Genomic DNA, 18,552 nt, shown 5'->3' with positions numbered 1-18,552 from the left:
AAGCCTCTTCCTCATTCAGTCACTCAGCCCTCCCATGCTCATCTGGGTCTCACATCACTGAAGGCACCAGCCACACCCATCTCGCCTCTCTGGCCTTGCCCACCTCCTGCTTCTCCCCACTTTGTTCCCACCTCCAGGCTCTGCAGTTTCTGAGTGCTCTCAGACGGCCTTCCATTCCCTATCTGGCCAGCACCACGCTGAAGAATTCCAGGGACATATTCTCCTCCTCACTAGATCACACATTCAGCAAGTGTTTATAGAGTACCTATGTGATAGGTTCTGTTCTGGGTTCCAGGCACACAGAGAACTGACTGCAGACTCCTGACTTGGGGAAGCCCCACCGTCTAGTAGGACGGGTGTGTGGACGCAGAGCATCAGGAATGAACAGGCAGGATAACTGAAGCGCTGCAAAGACCACTCTGCACCAGTGGCATCCCACAAGGGAGCAGAGGGCCAGAGCTGGCCTAGTTGAAGAAGTGACACCTGAACTTTAATCCGGAACTGGTCCCAGTACGTTTGGAGATTTGTTCAGGAAGGAACGACCGGTTCACAGGCTTGAAATGGGGCAGTGCAGGGCTCTGTGGCCTGAACTCGGTGGCCAGTGGTGTTGGCAACACGCCCCGGGGCGAGACTAGAGCCCTGGCCAGCACGATCAGCTCCTGCAAGCTCCCAAGACTGATGGTCGGGATTTGAGAGCCCATCATGGGGCAACATCTTTTCACCGGGACAAAACAGGCCCAGAAGCAACAAGCTGCAGCTGGAGGCCACCCAGGGGCGCTACAGCAGTTAGTCTCGCTGAGCCCCTTCCGTGCAGCGCCATCAGCCACTCAGAGCGTGCTCCCGTCTTCACAAGCGTAAGTGGGCGGGATTCTAGAATCCCCGCCCCCTATCCGCCCACCTCCGCTCTCCTGACTGGCTCCACAGGGCGTCCCCGCCTCCGAGGTGTTGCGGCTGGGGCGGGTTGTTGGGGGAGCGGCTTGCTGAGTAGCGGGTGTAGAACGGTGCCACCACTGTCTTCTTCGCCACCATGGGGGCCCAGCTGAGCACGGTAGGCGGCATGGGTCTGGGGTCTCTAGGCTCGCACCGTGGGATCACGGGACGATCCGGGGCGCCCAGCACCCTTTCATGAGCACCGCGCCTCACCCGGCCCTTTGCGGACCGTGACTCACGCCCTGGCTAAGTGGCCGCGGCACTCCGGCCCTATCTCAAGCCAGAGGGCCCCAAGCGCGGGATGGACATTGAAGACCCTGTTCCGTGTGCGCGAATGTGACAGGGAATGAGTGACGTGTGCGCCCGCGTGAGTGGGCGTGACTTGTGAGAGTGAGAAAGTTGAAGTGCCTGAGCCCGTGGGAATGTGAAACGTGTGAGGGTTTTGTAAATGAGAACGTGAAGTGTGACTGTAGGTGCATAGGTGTGTATGCATGGAGGAACCCATAGTGCTGTGTGTGAGAGAATGAGGGTGTGGGTGTGAAGACAGGCAGGTGTAAATAGTGGACACGTGTGAGCTGGCAGGAGGAGTACTTTGGGGTGCGTGTGTGTATGGGAGAAGTGTGTAGAATGTCCCTACAGGGTTTGGATGCATCTTCTTGCCATAAAGAAGTAGTTGGCTATGATCTTTCCAGCTGTCGCCCAGAAAGCTCTGGCCATTCTTGTTACAGAGCTGCGCAGTCACTGAAGAAGTGTCACTTAGACTTGGCCATCAGCCCAGGGCACTGAGGATGATGGGACCTTCTAACATCTATAAATCTGCTATCTCACTGTTACTCTGGATCGACCAAGGCCCCTTCCACAATAATCCTGGAGCCCACTCTCCTGATTCCCTTTTGTTTGTTTGTTTTTTTATGTTTTTGTTTTTTTGTTTTGTTTTGTTTTTTTTTGGAGACGGGGTTTCTCAATGTAGCCCTGGAATGCTCTCTGTAGACCAGGCTGGCTGCCCTCGAACTCACAGAGTCCCACCTGCCTCTGTCCATCCCGTGCTGGATTAAAGGTGTGGGCCACCACCGCCCAGCTTCTCCCAGATTTCTTCAGAGCATCCATGTGAACTGTGCCCAGTCCTGATTACACAAACATACCCTTGAGGTACCCAGGTCTGGGTCTGACAAGATTAGGCCAGTGCCTGTCTTGGAGGGTGCCCTCCCCTCTGTAAGATCCAGGGCTTCTGGGGAAGACAGTCAGCTGTCTTCTTGGCATGTCATTTGCTCTTGAGAGAGTGGCCAATCAAGGCTGGACCATCTAAGGAGCAGCGTGGCCCAAGGCAAACCCCAGAGTGACAACACGACATAATGACATTTTGACCAGTTTCCCCAGACACTGCCTATCTCTCACCTTCCCCTGCCTTCCAGGCTCTCCTCACCTTTTGGACCATGTCGGTGGTACCCCAGCACCTGGCTTTTCTGTCAATTCCAGTCATTCCTTGCAGGTAGTAGAACTCTAATTATCAGGAGGCCCCACCATGGCCTCATCTGTCCAACAGTCGCTCGGTACTGTCTTTGATTTATGGAACTGACTGGGGTCTTACAGTCCTCAGTGCCCACGATGCATATTAGGCCTGGAGGCCCATGTGCTCTGTGTCTGGGCATTGAGTGTACCAGATGTCTTATCTGGGCCATGCAGGCCCTGTGGGAGGCCTCCTACATATATAGGGGGCCCCAACACAGAGGATGGCACTTGAGCCTGCTGTCCATCTGGAAAACGTTGCATGCTTGGCCCGCTGCTCTGGACTGCCTCTCTGCCTGTTGTGAGTTCCAGCCAGCCCTGATAGACCCATTCCTTTTGTAGAGTATATAAGGTCTGCCCAGTAGCTCCTAGTGACTCTGGGCCTGGTTGGTGGCTTAGATTCCACAGAAGGTGGCTCAATTATCCACCTGTTCCTCCTCCTGGGCTCCCTTCCCCCATTGTCTGGAGCCCAGCCCAGAGCCCCCCTGTTTCAGGATTTCCTCCATATCCTCCCACTTCCTCCCACTTAGAACAAGATCAGGAGGGCTGTGGTCACTTGATCCTGGCAGGACAGCAGGAGAGTGGGTGGTGGGCAGGTAAGGGAGCCTATGACTGGCTTGTCTAAGCCCCAGGTCAGGGAGCTGGCACCCGGAGGGAGGCGGGGACTGAACTCTCTACCAACCTTCTCTATCCAGCCTGGGCAGAATGGATTCCAGGGCTTTAGAGGGGGGGAATGCCACAGTGAGAAGCCCAGGCAGGATGTCCCGTGGGTGAGGAACAGGCTGTGCATCCCTTAGCTATAGTGAGTGAGCTGGGGGCTCCCTCCTGGGACCCTGGAACCCAGTTTCTTTACCTCCCTTTGCTGTCAGAGCAAGGAGAAGAAGAGGTAGGTTCCTTGGAATGTGGCCTGCAAGGTCAAGGTCTGGGAGGCAGCTGCCTTTAAGGACTTAAAACTGAGAGGGGTGTGTGTGTGTGTGTGTGTGTGTGTGTGTGTGTGTGTGTGTGTACAGCTGAGGAGAAGCTGGGGCAGGGACTTGGCCTTGGCCATCTGCCTCCTGTTTACTTGGCCTTTGCTGCTGGGACTAGGGTGGTGCCATGGAAGGATGGGGGACAGCCTGTTTACCCCATGCCAGTAAGGATAGAATATATCCAGTCCCCTGGTAAGTCAGTCTAGTTGGGCCTCTAGCTTTGGGAGACCAAACCTTTGCTCTGCTGCTACTGACTTTGGTGCAGCTCCCCTGTGACTGAGTCTGTCTCCCCTCTAGTTTGAGCTCCTTGGACATAGGGTTTAGCCCTGGGAGACACACACACACACACACACACACACACACATACACACACCACTTAGACACAGGAGCATCCGCTAAGGTTGTTGAATAACAGCTAAGATGGCTTGTCACAGCTGCCTTTCTAGATAGGAATTTCTATATAGGAAAGGTTCACCTCTCCCCTCTCAGTGTCCAGACATGTCCCTGGGTTCAGGCTTGTCACCAAAGCCTCTGTTTTCTTACCTGAACTGGGAATGACGACAGCACCTCCCAGATGCAGCCTGAGGGTTGAGGTAAGAGGGCAGTGCTTTTTGGGAGCTGCCAGGAGCCAGTTCTGCTCATTAAACCTGTACCTTCTGAGCATGCTCCAGTGCCAGGGACAGATGGCTCCCTCCACAGCCTGTGCTAGGCCAAAGGTTTGTAAGGCAACTCGGACAGGCTGAGCCCTTCCCTCGTCAGGGAGCCATCTTGGCTTTTGCCCCGTTTTTGGAAACTTGCACACAATGTAAGAAGTCAGAGAGTCAGGAGGGATCAGGAGAGAGGGGTGTTGTTGTCCTTGTGGTAAGTCCGCAAATATTTACAGAGTACCTCCCTCACCAAGTGCTGGCATAGTGGTGACTAGGCAACCCTAAGTTACCCAGAGACAGGAGAGGGGGGCCATTTTGGGCCCAGGGCTGTTTTGGGGACCCTACCTATGTTTAGGGACCCACTCAGAGGCCTGGCACTGGTGGGTTTAGGGTGAATGAGGGTTGTAGGCTGGTCCACAGATGGTCAGCTACATGTTGGGCCTTTCCAAACCTCCTTTGTTAAGTGGGGGTGTAGAGACAGTTGCACTGACTTTTGTATTAGTTATGACCAAAGGTAACTTAGGGAAGAGCTTGTTTTAGCGTATACTTCCAGAGGACTAGAGTCTGTCAGAGCAGGGAAGGCTTGGCAGGGGGAGCAGGGAGCTGAGGGATCATATCTTAGCCACATATAGGAAAACAGAGATAGTTTGCCTGTCCCCAGTGAAGTTCTTCCTCCAGCAAGGTTGTACTCCGAAAGGTTCCATGACCTCACTAAACGGCACCGTGTACTGGGGACCAGGTGTTCAAATCCACAAGCTATAGGGGATGCTCCTCGTTCAAACCACAACAGGCACCCACCATGGAGGGTCAGAAACGAATCCAGGTGTGACAGGCCCTGGGAAACCAGCTTGCAGGCTCAGGGGACTCCAGCTAGTGAGCCCGACAGGGTACTCCAACAGTCCTGCTGGGGAAGATAAACCAGAGTACACTGAGCATGGGCCCAGTTGGTTGGAGTCATTGATGCTCATTCCTAAGACTTCCAATGGTGGTGGTTTCTGGATGAGGTCTTGCTCCCTGCAATGGAATTTTCTGTAGCAGAAAATCGCTAGAATGCCCTTCATGCCCAGAAAGCTTACAGAGACGCCAAGGCTGTGAAAAGGCACCAAGAGCCTAGTTAGCTAGGCATGGCTCCTCAGGTTCTGAAGGATTCACAGATGTCTACTGGTTGGATGCATCTAGAAGTAGGGCGTGGGGAGAGAAAAAAAAATGTGCAAAGGTCAAAGCTAGGGAAGTTGTGGAGGGAGCCGGCAGTGGAGTCTGTTTTGAAGCCATAAATCCCATGCGTTGAAGGCTGGTGGGTGGGATCCTTGTGCACCTTGGAGGTGAAGTAGCTTGATGGTTTGGAAGGCTGGGCTTGGAAATATGCTCCCCACTTCCAAGGGGGAATAGTATCTGACTGCAGACTCTAATGGGGACACAGTAGGACCTGTCCCCAGAGGTGGCTCAGAAACAGCAAGATGGGACAGAGAAGTCCTGAATTCAAATCACTGTTGCATTCATGTTTGGTTTTGTCACCTTGACCAGCCATTTATCCTGAGAGAGCACATGAGAATCTGGTGCTTTGAATGTGGTCCCGGGACTTTGGTGTGAGTTGGGGCAGGATGATTCCCTCTATCTTGTTTCCCCTCTATGGCTTGGAGTAGCTGCTACACTTGTAGTCAAGAGCTGAAATGGGGTGGCCCCAGGAACACAAGGCCTTGTCCTTAGAGCAGCACCAGCTCAGGGAATATGACTGGTGTTTTCTCTGTGCATGGCCTTTGGAAGCCCCCTCTGTCTCCAGAGCCCTAGGGAACCCTTTCTGAGTTCTGGGCTGGGCCTCAAACCTTGGTTTTTTTGAGCTTACACTTCATGGTGTCAACTTGGTCTTTCAGTGAGTCTTGCGACAGAGCTAATATGGTGCTGGGTACAGTGGTGTGCATCAAATGGACGTGGTCCTCATATAAGCATACCAGGGGCCTATGGGGTAAGGCCTTGGCTGGGAAAGAGGCAGTTTATTCTGGGCCCAACAAAGGGCCCTTAGCTGCTGGGGCTGCTTGAACCTGCAAGGCCGGTTTGGGGGTGAGGAGTGTATCTGGCTGATTGATGGTCCCTCCACTTCTCAGGTTGCACACCCCTCTGGGGATTGGGGTGGGGGAGGGCTCCCAGATTAACTGACTGCTCCCTGGGAAGAGTACCTCATGATGAGCCTCACCTTCTGTTTGCAGATGGGACAAGAGGCTCAGACAGAGCTACAGGGCAGGGCTTTGAGGGATGGGGACCCTGGGGCTGGGCCAACCAACCAATGGGCTTCAGTGAATGAGAGCACTTCCTCACTCCGCTCCTGACAGAAATGACCAGAAGGAAAGATCTCTGCTTGTGCTGTCTGTCTGTCGTCTGTCAGGTAGAGGAAGTAGGGACCTGTTGCTGAGGCTGTTCACATCCCTGCTAACCAGGGAGCAGAGAAAGGGCGGGAGCCAAATCCAGTGACTCACTTCTTCAGCCAAGCCCAACTTCCCAAAACAGTTGCCCAGGGCTACTCAGCCAGTGAGGAACAGTGCCCAGCCAGTGCTGAAGGCAGCCCAGCGTCCAGGGACAGACTCAGGGTCTTTGTTTATGGGAAGTGACTCAACTTATCCACCCTCACTGGCTTGTTTCCTTGGATCTGGGTAGAAGCAAGGAGGAAAAAGTATAGAAGTCCTAGGAAACTGTCGCAGAGATGTGTGGGCCCCTAGGAAACTGGCGCATAGACGCTCCAGGCCTGTGCTCATCAGTGGCCCCTAGGAAACTGGCGCATAGACGCTTGGAGCCCCGTGGCCAGTGAAGGGCTCTTAGGTGGATTCGGAGCCAGGCTGAGAACTGGAACTTGGGCCTGGGATTTGACTCCGTCCACAGAGTGCTTGCACACCATGCATGGCACAGGTCTGTAATATCTACACTTGGGGGCAGGAGTCAGAAGTTCAAGGTTTTTTGAAGCTTCCTCATGGTGCTGGGCACAGAGGACTGAGTGGTGCAGCAAATGTCGTTGAGTCTGGTTTTGGTCATTTCTCCTGGTGAGCTGCCGAATGGAGTTCACTTGACAAGGCTGGAGAGGAAAGGTCACAGGAGGAAAGGCCCAAGGATGCTGGTGAAGTGTCACCTGTAAGGTGGGCGCAGGACCCTGTGCTGACCTGGGCTCCGCTCTGTCCTTGCAGTTGAGCCGAGTGGTACTCTCCCCGGTCTGGTTCGTCTACAGCCTCTTCATGAAGCTGTTTCAGCGCTCCTCACCGGCCATCACCCTCGAGAACCCCGACATCAAGTACCCTCTGCGGCTCATCGACAAGGAGGTGAGTGCCCTGCTCCACCCCCCCAACCCCCGCCCAGCATCCCTGTGGCTCCCAGGTACCTACACTGCCCCTCCATCCCCCTCCCCCATATTGCAACCTGCCCACCAAGGCCATGGAGAAGTGACAGAGGGGTTCAGTCCCTGCTCTCTGTGGTGTGAACTCTCCCTGGGGAGATAGAAACAAACTCCCACTCCCTCAGAGAGGCAGGATGACAGACCAAAGTACCATTCCACCAAAAGCACTCTGGGAAACCAGTAGCTTTATTGAGCTTACTGACAAAGCGTGGGTGACTATGGGTGACCCCAAGACAGCCATGCCAGCAAGAAGCCTGATGTGGATGATGGATTTCCCCACATGGCACAGGTGACTTGTCCCCTGAGTTAACCCTCTCTTGTCTGTACACTATAGTACTTCCGGAGACCCCAAGGCCAGGTCGGTTCAGGCAGAATCACAAAGCTGCCTGGGAGGTGCAGGAGGGAGTGGCTGGAACTTCAGGCGAGCATCCAGTCACCCTTCCCAGACCATCCTATGGGGGAAAGCAACTATAGGCCCAGTCTGGGGGGTGGGGCGTGTCTTGCAAGTGGTCACAGCTGCTTGATGCAAGTGATAACAGTTATACCAGAGGGTGACATAACACCCTATGACAGTCTCCCACCATGTTCACTGTCCCACGGAGTGTCAGAATGGGAGAGGCCCTTTGGGACTTTGGGGTACACACCCCTGCTTAGCCTGGGGAGCAGAGTAAGAGGCTGAACACCCTGCCACTTGGAGATAAGAGCTCATCCCTTCCCCTGCTCGCTGTGGTAGATACAGCCATGCCTGTTAGCCTGGATGTCTGCCTCTGCTTGCCTCCGTGAAGTTTGTCTGCACCAGGCCACTTCTGGCCAGGACTCAGCTGCCTTCCCTCCCTTTCCTCAGGGCACTCCCTGCTCTATTCCTGGCTTCCCCTAGTTGCTTCCAGAAGGGTGTGGCAGGAAAATTCTTTCAGAGAGCAGAGTCAGAGTCCAGAAGAGTAGAGGAGCCTTGGCTTCAGGCGCCGGGACCCAGGTCTCCACTCTGTATGTGTGACCACGGGATTAACCTCCTAGGGAGCTGATGGGACTCATGTATGCATGCCTGTGATGTTCTCCAATCTGTAGAGGAGACAGAAGGGGAAAATTTAAAAAAAAATAAAAGTCCCGTCCTAATGAGTTCTGTAGCTTCTCAGTAAGCCTACCACATATGTAGACCCCAGTATGTAATGAGACCCCAGTAGCTTCTCAGAAAGCCTTACACATATGTGGACATGTATGTAATGAGACCCCTGTAGCTTCTCAGTAGGCCTTACACATATGTAAGTTTTTTTCTTACCAAAATGGAGTTCTTGTGGTTTTGTTTTTGCTTTTGTTTTGTTTTTGTTTTTTTGTTTTGTAGCCCTGGCTATTCTGGAACTCTCTGTAGACCAGGCTGGCCTTGAACTCAGAGATCCTCAGTGCTGGGATTAGAGGCTCGAGCCACCAGAACCAGTGTCATGTTTTTAAACCTTATTGTTTGTCAGGTTTCTGGCTTGTTGTGTGTTGCAGAAGATGGGACCCAGGGCCTGAGCAAGGTCCCCAGAGCTCTGACCCTCAGCCTCAGCCTTGTAACCTGGTTTTGTTTTTAATTTTTGTATTTTCTCTCTTCTCTATACTGCCATTTAATTCTTAAATGGCATGACTTGTGTGTCACTGTAAAGGTTCCACTTGTGCTGTGGGACTTCCCCTCCCCACCCGTGGCTGGCCCAGCCCTGTGGTGTGTTGTTTTGGAAACCTGAAGCCTGGTTACGGTTCACTCACACAGTGCAGATAGGTTCTCATGAACTCAAAGTGCGTTGTTTTGTTTGGTTGTTTTGTTTTGTTTTTGTGACTGTCTAGTGTCTTTTAAAAGGAGGGGAGACCACACACTGGGGACCCTGCCATCCTCATTGAACGAGCACTTGGCGTTTCTGGAGTTCAGTTTCTTCTCTTCCCCTCCACAGCCTGGCACTGCCCCTCCCGGTCAGCAGCAGGACCTGCTCTGTGGCCGAGGTCGTCTGAGTAGTCAGTTATCGGCACTTCCTCCAGAAATAAACCCTGAAAGGTGGTGCCTGTCCTTGGCCCTTTGGCCCAGTCAATAGCTCTGGACTCTGCTCCTGGTCAGGACGAGGCTACATTTGGCCCAGTCCAAAGGTGCTGGGAGGCAGGGTGGCCACAGTTTGCCCCATGTGGTACCCAGTTGGGCTTCTGCAAGTGTTTCCTCTGCTCAAATGTTCAGGGATGTTGCGCTACCAGATGGCTTCCTCTTGCTAACCTCCTCCTGAGGGGCAAGGCCTTCTTCCTCAGACTGAGCCAAGGTGGGGAAACATTGCATCCCGGGTGTCAGTGCTGTGTCCGTCTGTGGACACCGGCTCATGTGGGTATGGCCCTGCAGCTGCCGGCTCTTCCCAAGGCCAGGTTGGATGCCAGGAGTAGGGGCCAGAGTTAGCTCTGACGTAACTCACCAGCAGATTTTTCGGCCTTCCTATGGCAGCCTCAGGACTGTTTCTCAGGCTTTTAAGCAGCCCCTGATCATCCTTGAAGGGGAAGTAGCCACCACATTCCAGGTTTGAATGGAGGATGGTCACCTGACTTTGAGCTCTTGACTGTGGCCAACCCAGGCAATGGAAGCTGCTATGGTCCCTGGCCCTGCACAGCCTCTCACTTGTGGGGTTTTGGCTGCAGTGACTTCTAGAATTTTCTACTGCCAGGCTTGGCACCTGTCTCTCTCTGCTTCTTCTCTAGTCCAGTCATAAGTTGCTCCTGTTACCCTAGGCCCCTCCAGTTCCACTTAGGGTCAATATGGCTCCTTCCCGCCATGTCCTGAAATTTTCTGGGTTGTCTGGCATTCTCCCTTTGGGACCATTTTGTCTGCCCTGCTACGTGGCCCTCTTTGGGCCCACTGAACGTGCACCTGCCCCTGCTGCCCTGCGCCATATGTGTGTGCTGGTGACATCAATGTCACTGTGAGGTGGGGGCTCTGGTCCAGCAGCTCTACCTCTCTGCAGATTATCAGCCACGACACTCGGCGCTTCCGATTTGCACTCCCTTCGCCCCAGCACATCCTGGGCCTTCCTATCGGTGAGTCTGCCCAACCCCGTCTCCTCTCTGCAGTCAAGAGTGGGAGGAGGGGGCCGTACCTGGCCTTGCAGGATGGGCCTGTGTCCTTGGCTGTGGCACCAGCACGGGTGTAGAGACCAATGCCGAGGTACACTGGGAATGATGTGGAGGGAACAGAGGGAGCCAAGGCCAGGCCAGCGTTTGACGGTGAGATGGGTGTAGGCCCCGGGAAGATCAGCTCCTGAGGGGATAGTGCCTGACCTCAAGCCACCATTTCCTGTCTTACAGGCCAGCACATCTACCTCTCCACCAGGATCGATGGCAACTTGGTCATTCGTCCCTACACCCCTGTGTCTAGTGATGATGACAAGGGCTTTGTGGACTTGGTGGTCAAGGTGGGGTCTCCGTGGCAAGGTTGCAGGGGTAGGGTGTGTGTGTGTGTGTGTGTGTGTGTGTGTGTGTGTGTGTGTGAGAACCTGCTTTCTACTCAGGTGACAGAAAGGGAGACCTGGAGAAGAGTGGGTGTGGAACAGGTGGTGAGGGAGGAGAGCAGCCTTCCAGGAGGGCTTGAGAACTGAGGGTCAGAAGTGCAGGGCAAGACCTTGGGGTTGGGGACAGGGATGGGGATGGGAACAGGGATGGGGATGGGGACATCCCTAGGGCTAGACAGGGTCTTGTATGCCCCAGTCGGCCTGAGACAAAGGAAATTGGTCGTGGACCGAGCATCTGTTCTGGGTTGGAATTACTGGCAGAAATGAGTACAGAGAGGTGGGGGAGTCTAGCGGGCGGGGGTGGGGCATAGATGATAGGCTCTCCAACCTGAGTCTCCATTAGCTCCTGTTGGCCCTGGATAAAGAGATAAAGACCCCTACTGGAGCCTCTATGCCAGTGCCCATGTCTCCCCTTCCCCATCCCCCAGACTCCTGCTTGTCTCTGAGGTCTAGGCCCTTAGGGAAATGGCCCAGCCCTGACAGGGACATTGCTGCTCTTCTGTCCCCATATTCTTTGGCCATGTTCCCATAGGCAGTGATCCCACAGGGTCCCGGAAGGAAGAGGGATGTTTGTGTGACTGCTGAAGCATGCATGCACCAGGAGGGGAGGGCAGGGCTGAGCTGAGGCCCCAGTGCAGGCAGACGCACACAGAATCTTGGCCTCTCGGAGGCACTGACACGACCCTCCCTATTAGCCCTGTGTGGCAGGTGGAAGCCTTGTGATTGGGAGGTGGGGGATGGAAGGCTTAAGTTTGGGTGAGTGGTATCTTAGGGGAGGTGCTGGCTTCCCACGAGGGGTGGGGACTGAGACATCCCCACCTGGCTTGCAGGTTTACTTCAAGGACACGCATCCCAAGTTTCCAGCTGGAGGGAAAATGTCTCAGTACCTGGAAAACATGAATATTGGAGACACCATTGAATTCCGGGGCCCCAATGGGCTACTGGTCTACCAGGGCAAAGGTGATTAGAGCAGGCACCCCTGGGGACTGGGAGGGACTCTGGGGACTGGAAAGCTGGGGGTGCTGTGTCTGGGGCGGGGCTTGGAGGGGACAGGTGGTGTTCTCCCCTACCTTGGTTGTTGGCTGCTTAGAGGTTAAGTGCCAGTGCAGGGGCTGTCCCTGGCTGTCCCTGGCTGTCCCTGGCTGTCCCTGGCTGTCCCTGGCTGTGCTGGGGGCTACGGTCACTCTGCTCACCTGTGGCATCTTGTCCATAGGGGACTTACTCAAGCAGATTCTTATCTTCACTCCAGCTGGCTAGGGCTGTGTGGTGTTTTCCCTGCCCTGGACCCCACAGGGCTCAGCTGCTCCTTCCTTTTCTTTCCAGGGAAGTTCGCCATCCGTGCAGACAAGAAGTCCAACCCTGTTGTCAGGACGGTGAAGTCTGTAGGCATGATTGCAGGAGGGACAGGTAAGGGTCAGAACCCTGGCTGAGCTGTGGTGGGTCAGAATGTGGGGGTGGGAGGAGGCATGGCAGGAGGGAGGTCTGTGGCCAGACCTGGGTGTCCCACTTGTCTCCTTGCTTGGGTGCCTGGCGTGCTCCGGCAGGCACTCAGCGCATGTGGGTCCTGCTTTACAGGCATCACCCCAATGCTGCAGGTGATCCGAGCCGTCTTGAAGGACCCGAACGACCACACTGTGTGCTATCTGCTCTTCGCCAACCAGGTCAGTGAACAGTCCCCAGAATGTGCAGACCTGGGACTCGGCCAGGCCCTGGGCAAGAGTCTAAATGGCTCTGCAGAGATGCCAAGGATGTGTGGAATGAGGGGCAGCTCAAACATTCTGTCAGCAGTAGGGGCGGGCAGCTGCTGCAGTGGGAGCACCAGCCTCTCCCTGTTCCACTCCTCCCTCTACACTTGGTGCAGCCCTCACCTCAGGCAGACTGGGGACTCTGGGACACTGGCCTGGGCAGAGAGAGGCCTAGGATGCAAGCCCTCGTGATGCCCTGAGCATGGTTGAACCTGGCTTTTGTGAGCTGCTGTGAGGTCTAGGATGAGTGGCTTGCCCCTTCTGCCCTGCACTTCTCACAGGTAGAACAAGCCAGTGGAGCAAGACCTTCTTCAAGAACCTTCTCCGGTCCTCTGTGCTGGGTCTGAATATGAAGTAATGTGATGTCTCTTGGGAGACCAAGCCGAGTCCCATGTGTCCCAGCAGTGTAGAGACCAGACCCTGGCACTTTGTGCTTCTCAGATATGAATCAGGTCATCTTGTCCCCAGGGTCTGTGTGGCCCAGCTCTTCCACGAGGGGGAGCACAGGGAGGGGCGGGGAGAGAGACAGAAACAGAGAAAGAGAGAGAGAGAGAGAGAGAGAGAGAGAGAGAGAGAGAGAGAGAAAGCTTAAGCCAGCAGTAAATTTACTATAGTGGAGTCTGGTCCTGAACTCAAGATCCCCCTGCCTCAGCCTCTGAATGCTGGGATTACAGACATGTGCCACCATGCCTGTTCACAGGCTCCCTTTATAAGGAGCCTTCTGGCCAGCAGCTTTGAGGAGCTCTTTAGGCAAGGTGGCTGGAGAAAGCCACCATGTCACTAGGATTCCAGGGAGCTTCAGCATCTGCCTCTGAGTGCAGCCCACAGGGGTGGGATGACTACCCTTGGGTCTGTCCCTGTCGAGGTCCTCAAAGGCAGTCAGTCCCTGAGTCACCTGTCTTGACTGAGAGGCCTGTCTCCTGCAGTCCGAGAAAGACATCCTGCTGCGGCCTGAGCTGGAGGAACTGAGGAACGAACATTCTTCTCGCTTCAAGCTCTGGTACACAGTGGACAAAGCCCCCGATGGTGAGCATGGGGAACCACTGGTGGGGCGGGAGGCAGCCCTCAGCCCTGAGCCTTCACCAGGCCCATTTAGTACTCGTGGCCTGCTCATAACTACAGAGAAATCAAACCTCAGAGAGGGGAAGTGCCCACCTCGCACAGCTAGGAAGCAGCAGAGCCAGGGTGGGGACCTCAGACCTTGCTTCCCAGTCCCCCAGACAGCCCCCGCTGGCAGAGAAGTCTTTTATCTCCATGGGCCTGGCTCACTTTGGGACAGGCCTTGGGGCAGTGCTGAGGGTTGGGGTGGCTGCTTCTGTGTGGTTTTTAACCTAGAACAGTCTTCGTATGTGTGCTTTCTGGTCACTCTGGGGGAAAGGCTAGGTTGTTCTGGTTGCCCCGACGCTGCCATGCACCCGCATAAGTTGTGGGCTAAGTTCACATGTGTGCTGTGGAGGAGCTGTGTGGGAAGGAGGAAATGAGGCCCCCGAACTCCTGTGAGTGTGCTCTCTGGGAACTGAGCTGTCCTTCGTTTCCCTGCTCTGGGTAACCATAAGGGTATAGAGAGGTCACCTGCATGTGGGCGTGGGCTCAGTGGGCATCCTGCTCACTCTGTGTGGGTGAAGCCCCTGTCTCACCTACAGCATCACTACCTGGACATGGTGCCATACACTCGAAATCTCAGCATTCAGGAGAGGTGGGAGCAGAAGGGTTAGAAGTTCAAGGTCATTCTCAACCACATAGCAAGTTCAAGGCCAGCCTGGGCTACATGAGACCTGTCCTCTTAACACAGCAACAAAATTCAACATTGTGCCCTCTTTGCTGTAAAGAAAACAACCCCCGCCCCTTCCCTGCATACTCCAAGACTATATCTGGTCATCCCGGACAAAAAGGGCAAAGATAGGCTGTTTCTATTAGCCTCAGGTAGATAGGGCAAAGAGAGTGTTTCTAGTCACCCCAGATAGAGAGGGCAAAGATAGACTGTTTGTATTAATCCCACACAGAGAGGCCAAAGATAGACTGTTTGTATTTATCTTGGGTAGAGAGGGCAAAAATAGAACAAAGGAATGATTCCATCCAAGTCCACCTTGGTGCCCAGGGAGTTTATTGGGGTTTTAGAGGAGCACAGCTGAAGGGTCACTAACTGGAACCTGGTGACTAAAAAGTAGCTGCATCAGCAAGAAGCCCATCCCAGCATGGGCCCATGACGGGGGCATCCCAGGCCCTGCTGTGCATCTTGCAGGCAGCTCCACCGAAGAGTCTGCCCTTTCCACACACCTCACTGCTTTTGTAACCCCAGGGAGGCCCTGGTGAGTCCCAAATTTCTGGAGGTTTATGAGCCTAGGCCTCCCTTCTCCTCCTGGCTGGAAGGAGTTTCAGTCGGAAGGAACAGCTATTTAACAAGGCCAAGCAATGCGTGTATGAGTCAGCGGGGCACTGGGTGTGGTGTCTGAAGGGCTGCTTTTCTTCTAGTAAAGAAGGGAGGAGTGGGAGGTGGGCTTGCCAGGGAGCAGCTATCTGGAGAATGACTGCCCTCCTGCAGGGTCAGGGCCAGTGCTGCCCCTTTGTGGTGGTTCGTGGAAATGCAGACTGCCTCCCAGGGCTGGTTTCCCGGGGCTAGGGCAAGGGTTGGGTAATCGGTCGGTCCCTTTATTTTTTTATTTTTTTTTTTAATTTATTTATTTTATGTCTGTGAGTACACTGTCTTCAGACACACCAGAAGAGGACATTGGACCCCATTACAGATGGTTGTGAGCCACCATGTGGTTGCTGGGAATTGAACTCAGGACCTCTGGAAGAGCAGTCTGTGCTCTTAACCACTGAGCCATCTCTCCAGCCCCGGTCCCTTTATTCAATACCACCTTGACCCACAGGGAAGCAGCAACAGTCCCTTAAGACCCAGCAAGACACAAGGCCCACATGTATGGTGAATGCTAGGTTTCCCAGGGTCACCTTTGGGACCTGAATTACAAAACACCATCCAAAAAGGCCCAGTGAGCCTGGCCTGTGTACCTGTGTGCACTGTTAGAATGCTCACGCCTGGGCAGCCATTTGTCTGCACCATGCCTCATTCCAGAGGAATCCTCGGAAGCTTGCAGTGACTCATGAACTGAGTCAGAGGGCTACAAATGGAATTTAGGAATGGAAGAAAAACAAGGGCTGGCCTGGAGTCAGGCTCACCCAAAAGCATGGCGGTGACGCCTGTCTGATACACATGGGGCCTCGTGTGTCACTCTGACACCCCTGGGAGCCAGGGTGCAAAGGGACATGTGTCCTGTTACTTAACTCATGGTGTCCATGAGCTGGAAGACATTATTGATCAAGCACCCTGGGTTCTTCCCAGTCCTGGGTCCCCTGGGACTAGATTAGTTCCCCCTGTACCTGGGAACCCAGAGAGGAGACATCCTATCAGCAGTGCCTCCCTGCCAGCCAACACCTTTTTAAGAAATTAACCTTCTTATTGTGTGTGTGTGTTGGGGTTTGCATTCCTCAGCACATGTCGGGGGGTTAGAGGACAAGTTTGTGGAATCGAATTCCGGTCAGCAGACTCGGCTTATACAGCAAGTGCCTTTGCCCACTGAGCCATCTCCTTGGCCCTTGTGCCTTTCTCACTTCAAGCTTCTGTGTGTTTCTGTTGGGGTTTAGGCTTTGAGGATGCCCTCTTTGGCTTGCAAAGGGCAGAGACAAGGCAGAGATAGTCCTGAGTGAGGGGACTGGAAGGTTCGAGGGCCTGTGCCAGACCCCATGGAGCCCTGCGTCTAAGAAGCAGCCTTAGTAGCAGGTGTCAGTGGCCTGCTGTCCCTGTGCTCTGCTACTGCCTCTTCCTGTCTACCTCTAAACCCAAGCTGGAGGATGGCCCACTGGGCACAGCTCAGGGACTGGCCTGCACCAGGGACCCTCAGTTGGACTGAGAGGTGTCAGAATTGTTTCTCTTAAAAGTCAGCATTGGACCAGAGCCCACCGTAGCCTCTGTGGGCTGCCTTCTGTCTGATGCAGTGCCCGTTATGAGGAACAGGAAGTGGTGCATTCACAGGCCCAAGCAGGAGAGAGAGCGTGCCTGAACTGGCATGGCCCACGCCTAGAGTTTGAGTCCACTGGTGTCAGATCCTGGACTGTCCTTGCATGCGGCTATTTCAGGGGACCTAAAGCTGTCCTTGCTAGGAGTACACTCATAAGCCTGTAATCTCACCTGGCTTGCTCATTGTTTACTGAGTGACAGTTTTACACCAGGGACCAGGATGCTGCTGTGAATAAGACCAATGGGCTGACTGCAGTGGCAGAATGAGGCAGTGAGCTATAGCTGGGGTTCAAGGTGTAGCAAATGTCATTCTGACCAGCCTGGGCTGAGTACCTCCTTAGGGAAGGGAGACTGGCTGGTTTGACCTTGAACAATTCTGGGTCCTCTGGGCCTTGGTTTCTATAAAGTGAAGTCCACATGCTACACCATGGCCCAGGGGGACCCTTGTTTAGCATGCATGGGCTGAGTCTCATTCTTAGCACTGCCACACCAAATAACCCTATGGGGCATGTGGGGCAGGGGAGTCACGAAGGCCTTGTGTTCCAGTTGTAGGCTGTCGGGAGGTCATGGGTTTGGGGACCACAACAGGATAGGTTTACTGAAAGGGAAGTAGATCATCTGTGAGAGGGCAGGAGAGGGCAGGACAGACAGCAGAACTCTGGGTGGGGTGGGCAGCAGGTCAGGTGGGCACCGGATCTCACTTTGACTCACCTGGTTTCTTGTTCTACAGCCTGGGACTATAGCCAAGGCTTCGTGAATGAGGAGATGATCAGGGACCATCTTCCACCTCCTGGGGAGGAGACACTGATACTGATGTGTGGACCCCCACCGATGATCCAGTTTGCCTGTTTGCCAAACCTGGAGCGTGTGGGCCATCCCAAGGAGCGATGCTTCACCTTCTGATGGCTGGATGCTGGCCACTCCCATGCCTGCTGCTCACGCACTCACCACAACCACCTTCCACCCCTTCCTTCCCCACTACTGTCCTTTACCCTGACATATGCCCACATCCATGCTGGGGCCTGGGTTCAGCCTGGCCTGCCCAGCCCTGGTCATCCAGCTGTACTGGCCCCTGAGGGGCCCCTTTGGGAGCAGGCCTGTGTATCAGGTGGCTTCTGTTGACCACTTTCTGAATAGGCTTCTGTCTGGTACTAACTGGCCATTACCAGAGATGGTCCATGACCACCCCTTTATACACACACACATACACATACAGAGACAGAGAGACAGAGAGACAGAGATAGACAGAGATAGACAGAGAGACAGATACAGACATAGAGACAGACAGAGACAGAGAGAGAGGAGTCAGAGAGCTGTTAGTACCATGTCTACCCGTTACCATGGACCGCAATGTGTAGTAAGGAAATGAAAGGTAAACAGTTATCTACAGTCCTAGGAACCATGCCTGTCACCTAACCACCTACTGCCTTAGGCTATGGCCTGGTCTGTGCCCCTAAACACTACATTAGACAGTGACACCCAGAGGTTCTCTTAGGAGGGTGTCTGGCAGTGACAGGCCAGCCCCCACTTGCTGGCCAGGAGTTCCTTGGGTCAGCACGTGGACCCTTCCAAAACCCCACACACTGCCCCTCCCCTCCATGATGCCTTGAGCACCCTAAGTTGTCAGCCCAACAGAGTTTGGTAGACCTTGGGGTACCTGGCTTGTTTCTCCATCCCATACCTCCCTCCCATCTGGTTCCCAGCCTGGGGGGTTCTGAGCAGAGCCTCTTTTCTCGGAGACAGACCCGGTGCCTGGCGCTGCCTTCAGCAGACAGCAGACAGCCTCCTGCACACTGGCTTTTTTTAGTCATTTATGGGCAAAATGAGTTAAAATAAAACTTTGCAAATCCTGG

General features: G+C 54.3%; 1 protein-coding gene across 3 annotated transcripts; it reads left to right on the top strand.

Annotated features, from left to right (window-relative positions):
• Positions 1 to 989: 989 nt before the first annotated feature.
• Positions 990 to 18,551, top strand: Cyb5r3 (cytochrome b5 reductase 3). Of its 3 annotated transcripts, none has more exons than NM_138877.1 (9): positions 990 to 1,048; positions 7,222 to 7,353; positions 10,394 to 10,466; positions 10,734 to 10,840; positions 11,767 to 11,896; positions 12,260 to 12,343; positions 12,512 to 12,597; positions 13,608 to 13,707; positions 17,430 to 18,551. In NM_138877.1, exons 1-9 carry the CDS (start codon positions 1,028 to 1,030, stop codon positions 17,600 to 17,602), a joined length of 906 nt encoding a protein of 301 aa, NP_620232.1. In that variant the 5' UTR covers positions 990 to 1,027; the 3' UTR covers positions 17,603 to 18,551. The 3 variants fall into 3 exon arrangements, with proteins under 3 accessions (NP_620232.1, XP_006242127.1, XP_038934366.1); XM_006242065.5 differs by lacking the exon at positions 990 to 1,048 and adding an exon at positions 2,661 to 2,737; XM_039078438.2 differs by lacking the exon at positions 990 to 1,048 and adding an exon at positions 2,971 to 3,032.
• The last annotated feature ends 1 nt before the right edge of the window (position 18,552 follows it).

Source organism: Rattus norvegicus, chromosome 7 (assembly GCF_036323735.1).
Source record: "Rattus norvegicus strain BN/NHsdMcwi chromosome 7, GRCr8, whole genome shotgun sequence".
NCBI classification, from domain to species: domain Eukaryota; kingdom Metazoa; phylum Chordata; class Mammalia; order Rodentia; family Muridae; genus Rattus; species Rattus norvegicus.
The sequence above is the reverse complement of the archived record's forward strand: the minus strand, read 5'-3'. Positions and strand labels throughout refer to the sequence as shown.

What these genes read in the sequence shown, in the direction of transcription:
- Cyb5r3 (XM_006242065.5), top strand. Translation starts at nt 2,699, where the DNA reads ATGCTTGGCCCGCTGCTCTGGACTGCCTCTCTGCCTGTT. An exon ending in TGCGGCTCATCGACAAGGAG is followed by an intron (nt 7,354 to 10,393) that starts GTGAGTGCCCTG and finishes ACCTCTCTGCAG; the next exon opens with ATTATCAGCCACGACACTCG. An exon ending in TTGTGGACTTGGTGGTCAAG is followed by an intron (nt 10,841 to 11,766) that starts GTGGGGTCTCCG and finishes CCTGGCTTGCAG; the next exon opens with GTTTACTTCAAGGACACGCA.